The following is an 18024-nucleotide window of genomic DNA, read 5'->3' as shown; positions in this document are numbered from 1 at the left end:
TAAAATATTAACAAAAAAAAATATATTTTGAGCTATGTTTAGATGACAGACTAGAGATTATTTTTAACAAATTTGATCAGTCGTTTTCTAAGTAAACATCCATATGTGGATGCAGGAATATAATATGACAAAATAGATTTATCAAACAGAATAGGTGACACATTCGACAATAAACGTTGCATTCGGAAAACCTCTGAAAAACGAGGAATGAAGACAGATGGTCACTTCGAACCCAGACAGTCCAAGAAGCACAACGCTCGACCGTGAAAGCAAAACAACTTAAAAGGATAGGTTCGTAATGTATTGTTGTTGTCATCCATGTCGCTCTCCTGTCTAGAAAATACATTTTTTTAAGCAGTGAGTTTAATTATGTATATTTTACGATTTTTCATGGATCCGGAAATTTAATTTCCTTTAATCGTTTCGAGCAGCGCAGAGTGCGGTTGACATTTTCAATAAGGCATCGAGTATGCGGTAAACGGATGCAATACTCTGCAGCTGCTGTGCGCATTTTCATCACGTTTTCAGACAAAACGAGCGCTTATTGAAACGTATTAGTTGTTGTGGAAATTGTAGGCTCCGTAGAATTTGTGTCGAATGCTAAAAATTGCAGGTTATACATCATCTGTTCGGCACGATCGAATCGAAACCGCAATATTACATATTAAAATATGGAAATGTATTGTATAAATCAATAGCGTAATAATAAATTATCTGAATTTTAATTACAATAAAATAGAAACGCTACTAAATAAATATATGCACAAATTAAAGTATATCTATTCTGTTTACACGTCACTTGTATATATTGTTATATTCAAATTAATAATTAATTGTGGGAAACTCCAACCAGCAGCAACGTTTACCCTGAGGTCATTCAAATGACCATTTTAAATATAATGAAAGGAAGATAGCAACTCGTTTTGACAAAAGGTTTAATACTCAACGCCAAAATTGTGGTATTGAGTAATTTCACAGATTACAATTAAAAATGTCGATCAATAAAATCATTGAGGAATGGTTTGCTCGCGATTCAAATGATCCGAGTTTTTATTGACACGTAAACCAAAGAGAAAGGGAGTGATAGAAAAATACAAGATACTAACAATTACATTAGTCACAAGACTATATCGACCAAAAGTGACTCGAATATAACAATATTTAAAAAATCGTACTGATATTTTAAAATAATTGCTAGATTCTCAAAATCACAGATTTTATTAATAAATAAAAAAAATATGTTCAGAATTGTGTAGATGAATTAAAACCAAATAATGGCGTTTCCGTGTTTTTCAATTATCTGTGCCCTTCCCACTTAGCATTAGCCCTCATAATCGAGAGTATACTGTATTTTAAAAGTAATAAGAAATTAAGAAACTTGTATTCACACTATCATTCTCTTCCTCTTTTGTTTGAGTGACAATAAAAACGATATCCGCATCATTCAAGTTTGAAAACTCGAATCCCTTGAATCGTGACTAAGCCACTCCTCGATGTTTTACCGAACGACACTTTCAAAGCATTAATCTGCATATTTCAGATAAAGCACATGGCTCAGTCTCAAAAATATTATTTTTTACGATCGAATAAGTGCTATTTACTTTACCTTTGACTAAGATTTTACTATTCCATGTATAGCATCCAATGTCATTATTTTTTCCAAAAATTGCTCAAGCCATCAGGTTTTTCAGTAGAAGTTTTGAAAAGATCAGCACAGTATAACCGCTTCACCTATATAGTTTTGAACAAATATTCGAAGATTTCTTTATCCACCCATGCTTCATTTTGAATATTGTTTCTTTTCTAATCACCAAAACCTTAATTTCATAATTTCTAGGTGCATTTCCGAATACGAATAATCCGTAAAACAGATAACCCAAGCCCAAAAATTCAATGGAATACTGTACCATACATATTTGATTCAAATTATACGTTTAATAAATTAAGTTAAATGTCATTTTTTTCACATAAAAAAGTTTATTAGTAATCTAAAGTTCATTGGTTGCAATTTATTGCACTTGTATTACGCCTTACAATAAAATTTAAAAAGACATTAAAGTCTAGATTGCAAACATTGCTTTTAATCATCACTTTGTTCAATTAACGCCACGCCGGCAAAGGAGAAAGGGACAATCGGAATTGTCGAATTCGGCACAAACCCCTTTGATTGGTGACAATGTTGCCTTTGATAAGAAATTCTATTCCATTCTGCCGATGGAATGAGCTAGGGAGAATATGACTTGAAAACTTTTCCCTAATTGCTCCGTCGACACGCCGTGAAATATCCTACGAAGAATTAGATTCACCACACTTCGTGTTTTCACTTGATTGCCAACGTAAATACTTTTAGCGTACCTAACCAAATACAAATTTAATTTCAAAGTATTATATAATGAATATTATTTTATTCGCGTTTAGCTCCAACATATTTCATTACGAAACCAATCATTTTTGTCGAGGTCAACCCTAAATCGATTAGCGGCGCATGCTTTTATAACTATTTGTATCATACTAAAAAATGTAATAAATATTATAAATATATAATAAGATAGAATGAGCGTGCAAAATAAGCCACACATATGACATTAAAGTGCGACATTTGCACTTGAAACTCTCTCGAGTTTACATACGCTCTAAGTATACAGATCTTGGGAAAACACATATGCGGTTTAGATCAAAAGTCCCACATCGTTTTATATTTATAAATATAATTTATTTAACTGTTTTTTAATTATTGCCTTGAAATAATATATTATAATAAATTGTTGCCTTAGCATGCAATTTAAATCAGTATTTTAAAATATATTTTATATTAAAAATAATATTTTATTTAGTTCAGAATCGGATACCAAAATTAATAATGATCGACGAAATATATTAAAGATTTTGCAACCAACTAGTGAACGTACCCAAAATCTAAGTATTGTATACAAATCTTTGCTAACCATTAAACCAACATCAACGGAAAGCAAGTGAACATTCACTACTAAAATTTGAAATATCCTATATGATTCCTCCTTAAATGCTTAGACCTTTCTAAAAACCTATTTTGCAGAGCAAAATAGAATACATATTTTTATTTTCTTAATCTTACAATTGCAATTTTGTATGAATAATTGAAATTGCATTTTTTGTAGTGGTTGTAAGTTTTTTTTTAATATTGCAATGGATACGCTTTTCATTTTTTTAATTGCACTTTTTTTGCGGTACTTTAGCTGTTTAAAATTTGATTGACAAACTGCGTAAAATTTTATTTCTTTATTTTTACGTAAATATGCCATCATTCTTTTTATTTTCTTTATTTTTAAAGGTAAAAGTTTAAAAATGAAAGAAAATTTCAGTTACATTGCCAAATGAAGAACATGATAATGAAATCAAGAACATCCAAACTGAATTTTGACTAATAGAAGAGCGCAAAAAACAATTATCCCTTCTCAGAAGTCAAAAATTCACGTCAAAAGCAATAAAATCGTGCCGTCACCGTCGCAGTGGGAACGCTCGTTACCGAGCGTTCCCACTGCAACGGCGCCAACACGATTTTATTGCTTTTGACGTGAATTTTTGACTTCTGAGAAGTGATAATTGTTTTTGTCCCCTCCTATTGAACAAAATTCGGTTTGAATACACTTAGACCAATACTCTCATAGCAATAAATTTTTCTCTAAATAAATAAAACTCTCAAAAAAAATGTTAAATTTTGTATGCGCTTCTTGTTTATTTGAATATAATTTTCTTTAGTAAAATGTTTGCTAAGAACTGAATTCCGGCACTATTTTTGTTCCAAAGAAAGCCTTGTGTGTATATATACCAAAAATATTAATCTTAAATATTTTTCGATATACTTTTCTTGATTCTCGGGACAAAAATGCCAATACTTCAAAATCACTAAGCAACGTTTGAAGACTGGTGATTAGTTAAATACCGAAGCGTCCCTATCACGTTATTGTTTTAATATACGACTTTTGAATTCCTCATGAATTGCCCCCTGCAAATTAAGTAGATCTTGTAACTTGTTAACTTATTTCTTTCAATTTAAGACAAAAATATAAGCATTTTTTGTATTAATAATAAGTATGAATCATTGTGCCATGATGAAAGTCGATATCCATAAAAAAAATTATACGTACTGCGCAGAGATAGAGATTCAGAGACATATTATACAACCGACTTAGGGAAATCTATGTGACCTGTATAGCATTAGGAGTAGTTTAAATCTTAAACATAACAAATATATGCAAGGCTTGGTATTATTAACATATTTGCACCGCGCTATCTTATATGTAATCAAATTTGGTGAAAATACAACCTTTCTGGATGGTTTAATTTGTCCTTTATTTTTAGTATTTTTTTAAAAAATAATAAAATATTTTTTAAATAAAAATATACTTATCTAAAGTTGTGTAACTGTGCGGCTCACATTATACAAAGCTATATACACACATAGCTACCCGAGTAGTTAAAGCCAGACTCTGTTCGTATACGACGCTTTAGAAGAGGCCATTGAGTGTTGAAACCTTCTTATATTACACCAAGTCCAGCACTGGATGCATTTACTAACTAACGTAGAAAGGGATTTATAAATATATTTTTTTTACAAAAAAAATAAAAACAATACGATAAAAAGTGCTCTCAGAGCGTTTTACGAGATAACTCGGCGGTCGAATTTTCTATGAGTATTTTTTTCCGACCCTGTTTTCTCGTCGAAATTTTTGATTAAAATTTTATTAGTGCATTTCTTGCAAGCATGATTAAGCTCGAAATACGCCTTGAATATTGCGCGAGGGGGTGTCTTTGAAAAGGGATCGGCTGTGTACCTTTTGTGGAGGTTCGTCTCGGTTGATAAACCTTGATAGATGAGTTTGGATTGGTCGTGAATCACTCACCATCGCGCCTAGGCTTCGACAAAAGTTTCGGTTGTGCCAATGGTAACCCAATTTAAGTCAACCGTTTACAAAGCCGCAAAGCAAATTAGTAATTTGTCGGCAAAATTTTGCGGCTGTGGCAATTTCAAACATAACGTCCCGCTGCGAATGAGATATATAAACTACGCTCAAATGAACGCAATTGCGTATGGTCAATGAAATTAACTATCTAGTGTTATGCAACTAGAATAATCAATTGTATATTAAAGTATTTTTTAATTGCTAGCATGTGTAGGTATGCACTGCCAAAATTTGAATGACTAAACTTCATGAAGCATTGTTACAAATTAATTGATCGTTAAATAAGGTTTAACTTTCTCTTTCCGATAAGTTTTATCAAGTATTTTTTTAAAAACTCCATATCATTTAAATCATGTATATGTTATTATCACAGAGTAAAAAATATCATATAATATAGAGCGGCCTATAGGAAGAAATTTAGCGTGCCTTAAAATAGTATTCGCCTCGTCTCTAGATCATTCACCCCGAACGCGTGACCGGTAATGCCCCTCTCAGCGCATTTAATAAACTTCTAATAATAAAATATGGCTTCCTGCAGAGATATTATATTGATCAGCAGAGATATTGCAATTTATCATTTCAAATGTTACATTTTGAAATTATTTGTGTTATTTTAGGATTTATTTTTAAAATACATGCACTAAGGCAAAAACTTTATCGTAGAAACAAAAAAAAAATAGTTACTTTGGAAAATATAGTTAAGTCAATAACAGACAAACGACTTTTAAGTGAGGAAAACGGCTTGTCACTATTATCAAATTTTGATTCTGATTCAAAAGAGTTGTTAACTTTTTTAAAAAGAAAAAATAATTCAAAAGTAGCCAAGTATTCAGCCCAAGATTGATCGTTTGCATTAAATTTAAGTTTTTATTCTCCCAAAGCTAATTATTATGTTCGACAGACTTTAAATTTTAACCTGCCTCATTTAAGAACCATCGGTAAATGCTATCAGAACTTGAACGGAGATCCAGGATTTACGTTTGAAGCATTTGAAGCATTAAAAATAAAATCTTAATCAACAAATTATAAACTAGTTTGCAATTTAGTTATAGATGAAATCGCGATTAGAAAACTTACCGAGTGTAATGATCGCGCGACTAGCGTCGAGATCAAAACTTGGCATGATTTGGCCTATGTCGCCGTCTCTATTATATATATTCTTTTCTCTATGGTTATTATAGTGAACTTTTTTTATTATAAGTAGTTCGAAATTAAAATAAAGAATAATTAAAAAATGTTATTTTGTTTAATAAATATTTATTTAGCATATGTATTCAACTAAATACCATTTTATCACGAAATATCACATCTATATTTTATTTTTTAAAATAAGTTTTAATATTTACACCACGCATCTAGAAAATCTGTTTATTTTAAACTATATAAACTATATAATTTATTTATTAATAAAAATCCTTGAGGAATCAGCAAATTTTTAGAGAAATGGGAATCCCGATTAGCGTTCATCTCAAGAAATTCTTGAAAAAAATCTAATTTTAATCTATATATGTTTAAAAATTTAAATAATAAATAAAAAAGTGTCCAGATTTATCTCATATACGCGAAAATAAAGAAGAATAAACAGATTTCACCTAGACACAAAAAATTGCTAAACATGAATTATGAATTACTTTTAAACGATAACCTTATTATAGTTTATTTGATTTAAATAGTTCACAGCATATTTTTAAAAATTTGCAATTATTTTAAGTGTTTTTTTTCCTCCTTTCCAATATAATATTATATTCCTTAACAGGTCTCATAACCAGATCCATAGATAGCCTCATGTCTTTTTCGCTCTCCAGCGTTGTTATTTTGTATCTTCTCAAAATCGTCGCTAAAAGCACTTTCGCAAGTAACATTCCATACTTTTGTCCTAAACACATAAAAATAAAATCTTGAACATATTCATAAAATAATATTTATATATACATGAATATAATACCTATACAGTTCCTTGAACCAGCAGAAAACGGTATGAATGCGTATTTGTGTCGATCTAAAATAGCATCTGGCAAAAAACGATCAGGATCGAATACTTTTGGATTTGGAAATAGTTTTGGATCATTGTGCATGTGATAAATCTGTAGCATGACATGTGCACCGACAGGTATATGATATTTGCCAACTTTAATGTCTTGCACAATTTTTCTTCCTATGAATGGCACAGGTGTGTACTTTCTCATCGTTTCTTTGATGGCTCTTTCCAAATATTTCATATTACCCGCATCCTCCATTGTGGTGTTGCGTTCTTCTCCAAAAAATATATCACAAAGCTCTTTATACACCTTATCCTATTAAAAAATCATATTTATTTGCCATTCTTTTTATGAATATTGTTAAATATGTATTATTACCTGGCATTCTAAATTATTTGCTAAAGCAAACAAGCAAAAATATACAGTCGATGCTACCGTATCGTGGCCCTGAAATTATTTAAAAATTAATATTTGTAATATAATATATATTTTTAAACATTTTTTGCTAAATATACATACTGCAAAAGCAAATGTGGCTACTTCATCTCTAATCATATCTTCACTTAAATTGTCAGTGTAATCTAGCAATAAGTCAAGGAAAGTATGTTTTCTCTTAATACCTATAAAATAATTAATTAATATGATTATCAAATGTAGAGTTATAAATATTATTTCAATACATTACCTAACTCCTCAGCTGAAAGTTGTCTATATAAAATTTTATTTCTATTTTTTTTCCTTTCCTGTATTATATTTATGGTAAATTCATGTAGCGATTTTATCTTTTCCTTAAATCTTTTCCCTCTCTGTGTTTTATAAAATATAAAATCTGGATGTAATACAAAGCATTTCATTCGTTCACTTGCCATTGTTGAAACACTAAAAATAAAAAATAAATTAACCAGATCAATATATTTTTAATATATTAAATTTTCTACTTACTCTAAAAGAGATTCGATAAATTTGACAGGAGCTCCAGATTTTACGTCAAAATCAATTCCCATTGCAGATTCTATAAATAAATAATCACTTATAGAGGCAAATTAATAAAGTATTTAAAATATGTTATATGTTACCACATAATCCATATAGAGTAACTAAGGTAATGTCTAAATGAATATTAAACGGTCCTGTGTCGCAATTTTTTTCTAATTTATTAACAAGAACGTTTGCTTTTTCTTGAAATATAGTCATAAATTCTTCCAAAACTTTGAAATGAAAAGTTGGCGTTATTAATTTCCTGTGTAAATGCCATTTATTTCCTAAAAAAATGATATGTTTAATAATGAACCAAGCTTGCTTAATTGCTAAAAATTACCTGATGTTGTTAATAATCCATCTCCTAACCACGGATACAAAAACAAATATCCATACGCTTTTTCTATATTAACCGGTGAATTAAGAACAGCCTAAAAAAATAAATATATTAACATCAACTTAAAAATAATTATACCTAATAGTGTAATTGTGTTACTTCGACTACTTCAGGGTCTTTTATTGCAATTAATGGTGTACTGCCAGCCCATATTCTAAATACGGGTCCATATTCATGAAAAAGGTAACTAAACACACCTAATAAATCTGAAAGTAGAGAAATTTATGGTTAAAGAATAAAACATGTTTATAATATTATACACCAATTTTGCACTTTATGTTTAAAAAATAAAATATATAGTATTTTTATGACGATCTTATTACTGAAAATTTGACTATTACTATTAAAAAACAAATGGAGTTTTTATTCTAGAATTTCACAACAATAAAATAATAATGGCAGTATTGCTTAACATATAATTATATACAAATATCAAGTAACTTTATCTTTGTTGCAAAAATATTATTATTTATTAACTGTATAATAATAATGAAATCCAAATTATATTGTTTAGTTATAACTATCACATGTAGTTAGTGTATAATATAAATATGCAAAAAAATACAATTTAAGTAACTTACTCATAGAACTTGAAAATAAAAATTCTAAGCCATTCCCAATATATGGTAATGCTATTGGTCCTGGAATTTTATCCACAACATTCGCAAACTTTCGCCATTTTATGTATACTTTTATGAGCATCACATTTAAAAATAAAAATAAGACTAAAACTAATAATTCTTTTATATTAAAAAATCTCAATAATTCCATCTTTTCTTGAAACGAGAATGAATTCGTAAGATGAAATGTATATCACGTATTTCACATATCACATTTACACTACATATAATTTTTTCGGTGAACACGCATTATCAACCGAGTTTTAAATCAAAATGAAGAGTAACAGAATGTGTGTTATGTACTGATGAAAATTTCGTTTTTGTAGGCTTATATTTAATATAAATTATGTACATTGTCACCTTTTTTTGTGGGAAAATTTGTGTGATTCAACCATAATATATGACGTATACGTATTTTTTACTGTAGAAAATTTATTATTATATTGATCAGTAAATTTTGTTTCTAAATTTTTTCCTTATTGGATCTTTTTCAATACGTTTAACTTTTTTATATCGCATATTTTAAAAAATAAATTTTTGCGATTGTTTTAATTTCTGAATCAATTTTCCTTATACGTGATTTTTGAGGTTATTTAAAGTGCTTATTTTAAGCGTATTTTTAATATTTACTAAGCACACCCTTAGCTATAATTACAGCTGCAACTCTTTTTGACAAATTGTCAACTAAGGCGGGTGGACGGACACAATTTTTCTAGCAGCTTAATTTTGGGTTTGGAATTGTGTTTAGCAACCTATTAGTTTAATTTTGTATATCAATGCTCTATAAAATTTAGGTCTGGTGACTGTGTAGGCCATCCTAAAAGCATCAAACCCTTTGACGCAAATCAACCCCTGCTTTTTAGCGAAGTATGGCAGCACGAAGCGTTTTCTTGCTGAAATCGGATGGTAGCGTGGTCAGTACTTGGAAAATATTTTCCAGTAGGAATCCATTCAAGTGGATTCAAAAATTAAAATAAGAATGTCACTATTTATATTCGCAAATATACATGATTCCTACTCCTGCTGATGCCGTGCGACCCCAGACTATAACGCTTCCGCCACTATATTTGCCTTTAGGTACTACGCAATCAGTTAGATATTTTTCTCAGACTCTTCGACGCACGTGTACGTGACCAAGGGTCGCGAAAATTTAAATTAAAGCTTAAACAAAGTTGGATTATATTATTTAAATTGAGTAAATTTAGTTTTTATATTAACCAATTTTAATTTAAAATTATCTCGGATTCATCGGACCAAATAACTTTCGCCTAATCTTCAGTTGTCCAGTCTCGGTGTTTTCGGGACCACTCTAACCTTCAAGTTTTATTTGTTTCTGAAAGTCACGGCTTGTGTCGGGTATTAAAACCTCTGAGTTCCACATTGCTAAGCTTTTTTCTCACCGTCCGCGAAAAAATTGATGGCTGTCCCATTAATGGCCAAGGCTGTATGTTTTTAAATAATACAAAGAGCGACTGGACTTTTTAAATAAAACACTATTTCGCTACTGGGAATCGAACTAATGACCTCTAAATTCATAAAATACGATATTGGCAACCTAAAAAATAGTCTTACAAAAATATTTTATTGCCTGTGTAAAATATGCGATTACTAAAGCTATTTACATATAAAAGATATTTATAAAATATTTTAATCATATTTTTTTAGCAAAAATATTAAAAATAACCATTAGCATAAAAACGTTTCATTATATGACACACTATATACAGAACGTTTCTAAAGTGACATCGATTATAAAATAAAATAAAATATTAAAATGCAATTTGTCTACATGGACAATATGCAATTCTTATAATATATGTATTTATTTCCTTCTTTCTCCTTTCTCCCAGAACTTGGCACTTAAGGGGAAAAAAAGAAAAATTACATGTGTTAAATCTCCCACTGGAGGCATGCTTTAAAAAAAATATCTTAAAATTATGATATGTTTAATTAAATTAAATTATAGTCTAAACTTTATCTTATTAGAAGTTAGTTGGTAGTAAATTTTTTAGTGGTCATGATATTGCTTATGTTAAGCAAGGTAATTAAATATATATTTTTACGCTCAAGTCTATACTTAATTACAACATTATCTTTTAGCAGATTATTTGTCAGTATGTTGAGCCAATATCCATTTTTTTTATTTATATCAGATTATAGCAATTTTGCTTATTTATTTCACAAACATGATACAAAACAACAAATATTTATTAAATACTCTCCATAACGTTCAATACATTTTTTTAACGGTTATAAAGTCCAAGAAAACCTCTAAAACAAATTTATTTTCCATGTGCGCAGTTACACGTGCATGACCTGCTGCAACTTATTAAATATTATCGTCTCTTTAGGCAGTCCAAATATATTAATTACTCTAATATAACTTCTGCTACATATTGATTTTCAATGTGTTTTATCCCTTTACAACAGAAAGTCCGCAGTTTTATTTTCATGCATATTGAAATTGCGGTGGTAATTTTAAGCTACTATTGTGCTTTTATCCTGTCAGGCACTTTTCCATTTTTTTAATTAAAAAACCATAGAGAAAAGTTTTTAATTTCTGTTACACTTTTGAAAAATTCGTTAAACTGGATTTATTATATATGTGCTCATTTTAACGGCTTAATATTATATTTAACAGCTTCTATAAATAATTTTATTATATTCATGTATAGAGGGAGGGGCAAGAGGGGCAAATGCCTCAGGCTATTATCTCGCTAATTTAATATGTTTTCAATTTAAATAATTTATACAATCTCACGAAAAATTCTCTTACGCATATAAAAAATGATGTGTTATGGGAAAAATTACATAAAAAAGCTTTACCTGATAGAGGAATAAAAAAATATTTTTTAATATGAAATTAATGACCAAACAAAACATCTGATAAAGCTATTGATTCATTACTTATATGTATATATATATATATATAATATCAATAATAACTTTCATATTAAGAAAAAAACTTTGATAGGCATAAAACTAGTTAGCACCTTAAAATAATAAATAAGATTAGCAATATAACGGTGTAATACTTTATTCATTAATAATTACATGTATTTTTTACAAACTATATTTTCTATATCTAAATAATTTTAAAATACTATCAACATAGATGTAGTACTTTTTTTACTACATTATTAAATTTATTTATTATGGTAACTTTATCTAAAAGGACAATCTTTGGTTCCTTTTATTTTCACTTGACTAACGCCAACAACCCATTTATTATATTTTCCTTTTAACTAATTTAAGCTTGAAATTATTTTTCATTCGAAGTACATCATCAAACACCAAGTCTATTTCTTCGGGTTTCTCCATAGAAAAAATTCTATATTTTTTCACAACCTCGACCAGCATTAATTTAGATAGCAATTTTCCAAAATTTTTTCCTATAAATATAAACAAATTAAAAAACAATCAGTAAAAGTAATATAAATTTTACTACCTATACAACTTCTTGCACCCGTCCCAAATGGTATATAAGTAAATGGATGTATCATTTTACAAGCTTCTGGTAAAAATCGATCCGGGTCGAATTTCTCCGGATTCGGGAAGTATTTCGGATCCCTATGTAGCTCGTATATGTTCACAACAATATTTCCATCGATTGGTACAGTATATTCGCCTGAAAAGAATCCAAATCTCAAACACAATCCGAAAAGTTTTACGTAATTAATTGTGCACCAAGTTTGGCGATCAATTACCGATTTTGATGTCTTCATCGGCTATTCGGCCTATAATCGGCGCCGGAGGATAAAGCCTCAAAGTTTCCTTAAAAACTCTCTCCAAGTATTTCATCTCGGCCAAATGCTCCATCGTAATCGGCCGATTCTCATCTCCGACAACTTCGATTATCTCTTGAAGTACTCTCTTCTATTGACAATTTAACCAATAAAAGTAGCAACGTCATAATTCAGTATTTTTAAATTAATAATACAGTTTAGTGTTTTTACTATGATTTTCTTAATATACTAATAGACTTATATTCTTACACATCAATCATAGTCATTTTAAATAAATAAGAAATATTACCTGAACGTCGTGATTATTTCCCAAAAGAAACAAACAAAATCCGATAATTCCGGAAGTTGTGTCATTACCCTGAAAAAAATATATTTACATACAATGCTATAATATTTTCCCATTAACTTGTATAAAAAATACTCACAGAAAATACCATTGTATTCACTTCATCGATAATTTCATCATCATTTATTAAAATTCCATTTTCCTGTTCTTCTAATAATAAATCGAGAAGAATTACATTTTTTACTAAATCTGAAACGCACATTTTTATATTCACATACATAAACAGTTACATTTATTTTTATAATACTTAAATTATAATACCTGTTTCATTCTCTCTGTTGTTTAGTCTCAGCATTCTTCTCTCTTTAATTATATTTTTATTGTATTTTAGTACTGTGTTTAAGCACTTCTTATAACGTCTTCCTTTAGATGTAAATTTATAAGTAAAATTGGGAAATATCCAAATGTTTCTATTTCTGTGTGAAATTATTTTTAATATTCTGAAAGGTACGGTTACTTTAAAAACTCGATAATAAAAAAATTATAACTTATTAATTGAATGTTGTTATACTCATTATGACATTGAACATAATCAATATAATCACTGTCTTCAGCTATTTTTATTCCCATCATAGTTTCTAAAAATTAAAAAAAAATATATATAATATTAATCTACCGAGATATTTAAAAATGGTTTACCAAAAATTGAGGCTATAACTTCTAATGAAAGTAATGGTAAAATCTCAAAATTTTCATCATTACAATGTATTTCTAATTCTTTTGCAAATGTGTCGGCCCTAGCTTGAAGAAAATCAAAATAATTTTGCAAAAACTTTGTATGAAAACCAGGCGTCATAATTTTTCTTTTTAAATTCCACATTGGACCTAAAAATTATACGGTAAAAGTAAATGTATTTATGAAATATAATTCTAATATAATGATTACTTCTTGACGTTAGTAAGCCGTTTCCCAAATATGGCTTTGAATGTACATAAAAACACGATTTCGTCAAATTCGCTGACGCGCTAAGGAGTGTCTAAAAAATTATAAGTATGCAATCAATTTTAAAAATTTATGTTGCAATGTAATGGTATGTATAATTAAAAATAATAATTGTTGACGTCATGCATAAAATATTATAATATAAATAAAAAACAATGATAAACATACCTCAACATCTTTAGCCCGACTAAAATGTACATATATGTCCAGACCAGACCACATAGTAAAAGTCGATCCATAATACTCAAATCTTCTTTTAGATTTATTGAAATTGTCTAGTTTGCAACATTATATAATGGTACGCATATTAAAATAATATTTAGTTAACGAATGTATAAATCACTTTTACCTTCTTCGAATTTAAATCGACTTCCTATAATCGGAATAGTTAATGGACCTGGTATATTCCTAGCTATCACATAAAAACGGCACCATTTTATAAATCCTTTAATAAATGCCAAAATAATGACAAATAGAAACGAATGAACAAATAACTCTAAACAGTCGTAGTTGAAAGAAAACATCTAAAAATATAACAGGGTGATTTATAAAAATTAACTTAAACTTATAAGATAGTAACTTTATGTAAAAATGTATTTTACTATATTTAAACTATTGAATGTCTAGTCGTCTATATTATGTATATGCTGCTCGAACAGCACTGACAAAATATTCAGTATATGATTTTAAATGATTAACATATTTTGTAAAAAATATTATAAAAACGTGTTTATACATTGCTTTATTCTTTAATAATGTAATATTTTATACGCAGAAAAATGTGATAAAAATTGTTATATTTATTTCTTATTTTAAATCAGTTTCATTGCTAATTATATCTAGTATTATTAACAAAATGTCATTTATCATTTTAAACCAGGGCTTCTTAAACTTTTTTTCATTCACGACCTCATTTATGATTGTGAGTTTCTTTGCGACCCCAGATAAATACAAAATAAAGATAATTAATTTGTGCTAACAATATACATTAATATGAAAAAAAATAGTTTTAGAATTTGCTTAGAAACATACAAAAATATAAAATTAAAAATTTCACAAATAGTTGTAAAATTGTATTTATTATAGTTACAAAAATTATATGCCCTATTTTTCATCAAAACTGCATTTTATGTAATAACATAAATAAAAGAGAATATTGAGCAAAATATATCGTCACTGGTATATATTAGAGCCCGGGCATTTTGGTCGTCTTAGTCCGTTCGAATATATTCGAGCGCAGTCGTTAAGTGGTTAAGTATACAAAAATTAAAGGAAAAAATCGTTTTTTAATGAGACGGATGTGCTTGTTTTTTACTGCAACAAAATAAATCTTGGTGCAATATTTGACACTGCTGGATGTAAAATCTCTTCAACATTTTTTAGCGATGAACGTTATTGGGATTTAATATGTGTTAAAGCCGAAAAAGTAATTTCACATAAATATGTGGTGTTGAATGCCATATCAGAGAATGTGGGAAATTCTGTTCTAGTTCCAATCCAGAATTCAGTCAAGGGCTTATTTGGAAAATCTAGTTTTAAGTTTGAGTCACTCGAAAGCTCAGCAAATTCCTCTTGAGCTTTATATGGCAGGTGATCAATTTCACTCAAGCCAATCAAAAATTGTTTTTGAATCCAAGATAACTTTTTGAAATAATAATATTGATACGAAGCTGTGTTTCTAGCATTTTTAAATGACATATAATCATTTTTGCGATACAAGTTTTACAATGATTTTTCTCAATTAAAAAATTGTCGATACTGGAAAACATTTCGAACGAATCCTTTTCTACCCTACTTTTCCAAATGTTGATCTTCTTAATAAAACTTTCAATTATATCATTCAAAGTAAACATATCGCAATTGTTTCCTTGTAGAGACAAGTTGAGACTGTCTAATTTCTCAGAAATATCTGTCAGATAACGCAGCTTGGATAGCCATAGGTCATTTTTAAAAAAAGCAGCAAGATCACATTTTTGTTCGGTTAAAAATATTTCGATTTCGTCCTTTAATAACAATAATCTTTTTAAACTTTGACCTTTTGATATCCATCTTACTTCTGTATGTAATAATAAATATGTATAGTGGGAATCCGTATCCTTACAGAAATTTAAAAATAAGCGACTGTTAAGGGCATGGCTCTTAATAAAATTTATAAGCTTAACAACATCCTGAAGCACATCGTTCAATTCTGGTGCTAATTTTTTTTGCTGCAAGGGACTCCCGATGAAAAAGACAGTGAGTAAAACTTATATGATCATAATGAGGAGCTTGAAAAAAATATTTAAAACATTTAATTTAAATTCATTCAAATTAAAATCTCGCTAAGCGACCCCATATGGGGTCGCGTCCCATAGTTTAAGAAGCCCTGCTTTAAACAATTGTAGTTGTACAACAGTTTTTGAGTTCATTTCACCCCAAAACATGATTAAAAATTGTTTTAAAAAGACAAAAATAAACACAAGAAAATTTATAAAGCGCTGAAAGTATTAACACTCTCGTTCCTTATCTCGTTCTTGAACCTCACAAAGTTTTAAACAAAGAAGCAGTTTTTTGTTTAGTTTCACAGCTGTATTTATTAGAAAATCATTCAAAAATGTTTAAAAACGTCACAAATAGGCAAAAAACGACTTTCAGTAAGCTATAAATATGTAACTTTTAATAAGTTTCAGAGATCATAATACGAAAAAAATTCTTAAAAAATCGTACAATATAATACACTATTGTAGCTTTACAGCTGTTTTTAAACTCATAACAACCTAAAAACATCAAAAAAATGTTTGCAAATAAACGCACAAAGTTAAATTAAATAATATACTAATAAAAATATTAAATATTTCTGGGGTCTTTTATGCGTTATTTCAGCTACAAAGTTGTATTATAATCTACAAAATAGCAGCTTTTGTCAAAAATTTTAGCTTTAATTTTCAGCTCAATCACCCAAAAATGTTTAAAAACATCAGAAGTAAGTACAAAAAGACTTGCAAAATAATATAACTAATTTATGGACGATTACGGCGTGACGTTTCTCGCGATGAAGGTGTGCAGGTGATGATGGCTCAGGGCTCTGTGGCTGCGTGTGGCGAGATTCGGGTGTGATCTTCAGGTCTGTCGGTGAGGGCGCGTGGCTGGATCCTCCGGATGGCTGCTGGTATATCTTGGCTCTCTGGTCGTTTGCGTCGCTGGCTCTGCTGTCTGGTGACGTCTCTTGTCTCGTTCTCTCGTATCTCGGACCGTCTGCCTTGGGCCGTCTGCCTTCTCCTCGTCGGAGTACAGGCTTATCCTTTAGCCAATCGCTGCAGTGGCTTCTTAGAATTCGAGAAATCGGATGTTATGTTACCGAAAGCAAGTTTTTTGCTTGGCTCCAGACTTTCGAATTTTTCGGAAAGAGTTTGCATTGTGGTGATTGATTGCGTCCGTACCGTTTTGTCACAAAAGGGATTCTCTTAACGACCCGTGTTGTGTGGTCAAAAGAAATCCCTCATATGCCATGATGTTTGTCTCATTGTTAATTACTGACGTTTTTGATCACGATCATTAACAATGAGACAATCGCCCTTCTAAATGTGCCTATATGTGTGGTCACCACACTATGTTATTTTGCTGAATTTTTGATATTATTATATCACCCAAATACGTACAGGAATTTAAGAATGCTGCAAACTAAAATGTCATAAAGAACAAGAATAACCGATAAACGTCAAAATAAAACGCGTTTCTCTTCCAACCTTGCATCTTGGAATATTTTTCGTTCACATGTAGAGAGAACCTTCACTTGCTCTCAAAAGTGATTTCGAAATCTTAAGTGAAAGTTTCTATTATCAAAACGTTCCCACTTAGATCGGAATTATCTGATGGCGAACAAGATAGAAAATATGAGACAATATGGCAATTTCCGACACCAAGCGAGGTTACGAACTGTCTACGATCGCTTACATAACTCGATAATAATCGAGTTAAATTATTTGAGTAACACATGACAAACCTTATCGATGGCTTTCTTACCATATTATCCAGCAATTATTACTATATTTTTTAACGTAAATTTTAGGCATGTTTTGACTCCGCGCTTGAT

At 29.5% G+C, this 18024-nt stretch overlaps 3 protein-coding genes across 4 annotated transcripts in view; 1 reads left to right on the top strand and 2 right to left on the bottom strand.

The window, feature by feature from the left end:
* stl (ADAMTS metallopeptidase stall) overlaps window positions 1-18024 on the top strand; it is a 137338-nt gene that overhangs the window by 42761 nt on the left and 76553 nt on the right. The window lies entirely within an intron of this gene.
* LOC148231933 (cytochrome P450 4C1-like) lies at window positions 6512-9197 on the bottom strand. Its single transcript, XM_088191740.1, has 10 exons — window positions 8879-9197; window positions 8397-8503; window positions 8241-8331; window positions 7999-8184; window positions 7865-7934; window positions 7608-7801; window positions 7442-7542; window positions 7301-7369; window positions 6889-7237; window positions 6512-6819 (listed from the first exon to the last, which is right to left on the bottom strand). The coding sequence occupies exons 1-10, from the start codon at window positions 9066-9068 to the stop codon at window positions 6650-6652; spliced, it is 1527 nt and encodes a 508-aa protein (XP_088047866.1). The 5' UTR covers window positions 9069-9197; the 3' UTR covers window positions 6512-6649.
* Window positions 12041-14681, bottom strand: LOC148231932 (cytochrome P450 4C1-like). 2 transcript variants are annotated; one of them, XM_088191743.1, is made up of 12 exons: window positions 14555-14681; window positions 14302-14476; window positions 14121-14227; window positions 13896-13986; window positions 13649-13834; window positions 13498-13587; window positions 13271-13372; window positions 13089-13198; window positions 12953-13021; window positions 12625-12793; window positions 12366-12545; window positions 12041-12309 (listed from the first exon to the last, which is right to left on the bottom strand). In XM_088191743.1, the coding sequence occupies exons 2-12, from the start codon at window positions 14474-14476 to the stop codon at window positions 12146-12148; spliced, it is 1443 nt and encodes a 480-aa protein (XP_088047869.1). In that variant the 5' UTR covers window positions 14555-14681; the 3' UTR covers window positions 12041-12145. The 2 variants fall into 2 exon arrangements, with proteins under 2 accessions (XP_088047869.1, XP_088047868.1); XM_088191742.1 differs by having other exon boundaries at window positions 12042-12309; window positions 13271-13449; window positions 13521-13587.

The sequence above is a fragment of the Plectrocnemia conspersa genome, unplaced genomic scaffold (genome assembly GCF_051122295.1).
Source record: "Plectrocnemia conspersa isolate PC_06_02 unplaced genomic scaffold, ASM5112229v1 ptg000009l, whole genome shotgun sequence".
In the NCBI taxonomy this organism is placed as follows: domain Eukaryota; kingdom Metazoa; phylum Arthropoda; class Insecta; order Trichoptera; family Polycentropodidae; genus Plectrocnemia; species Plectrocnemia conspersa.
Note: the sequence above shows the minus strand (reverse complement) of the source record. Positions and strands in the feature narration are given on the sequence as shown.

Coding starts and splice junctions, on each gene's coding strand:
- LOC148231933 (XM_088191740.1), bottom strand. CDS start 9,068: ATGGAATTATTGAGATTTTTTAATATAAAAGAATTATTAGTTTTAGTC. Junction 8,504..8,878: donor TTTATTTTCAAGTTCTATGA/GTAAGTTACTTA, acceptor CTCTACTTTCAG/ATTTATTAGGTGTGTTTAGT. Junction 7,543..7,607: donor ACTTTCAGCTGAGGAGTTAG/GTAATGTATTGA, acceptor ATTATTTTATAG/GTATTAAGAGAAAACATACT.
- LOC148231932 (XM_088191742.1), bottom strand. CDS start 14,476: ATGTTTTCTTTCAACTACGACTGTTTAGAGTTATTTGTTCATTCGTTT. Junction 13,199..13,270: donor CAACAGAGAGAATGAAACAG/GTATTATAATTT, acceptor TGTGCGTTTCAG/ATTTAGTAAAAAATGTAATT. Junction 12,546..12,624: donor CGATGAAGACATCAAAATCG/GTAATTGATCGC, acceptor GATTCTTTTCAG/GCGAATATACTGTACCAATC.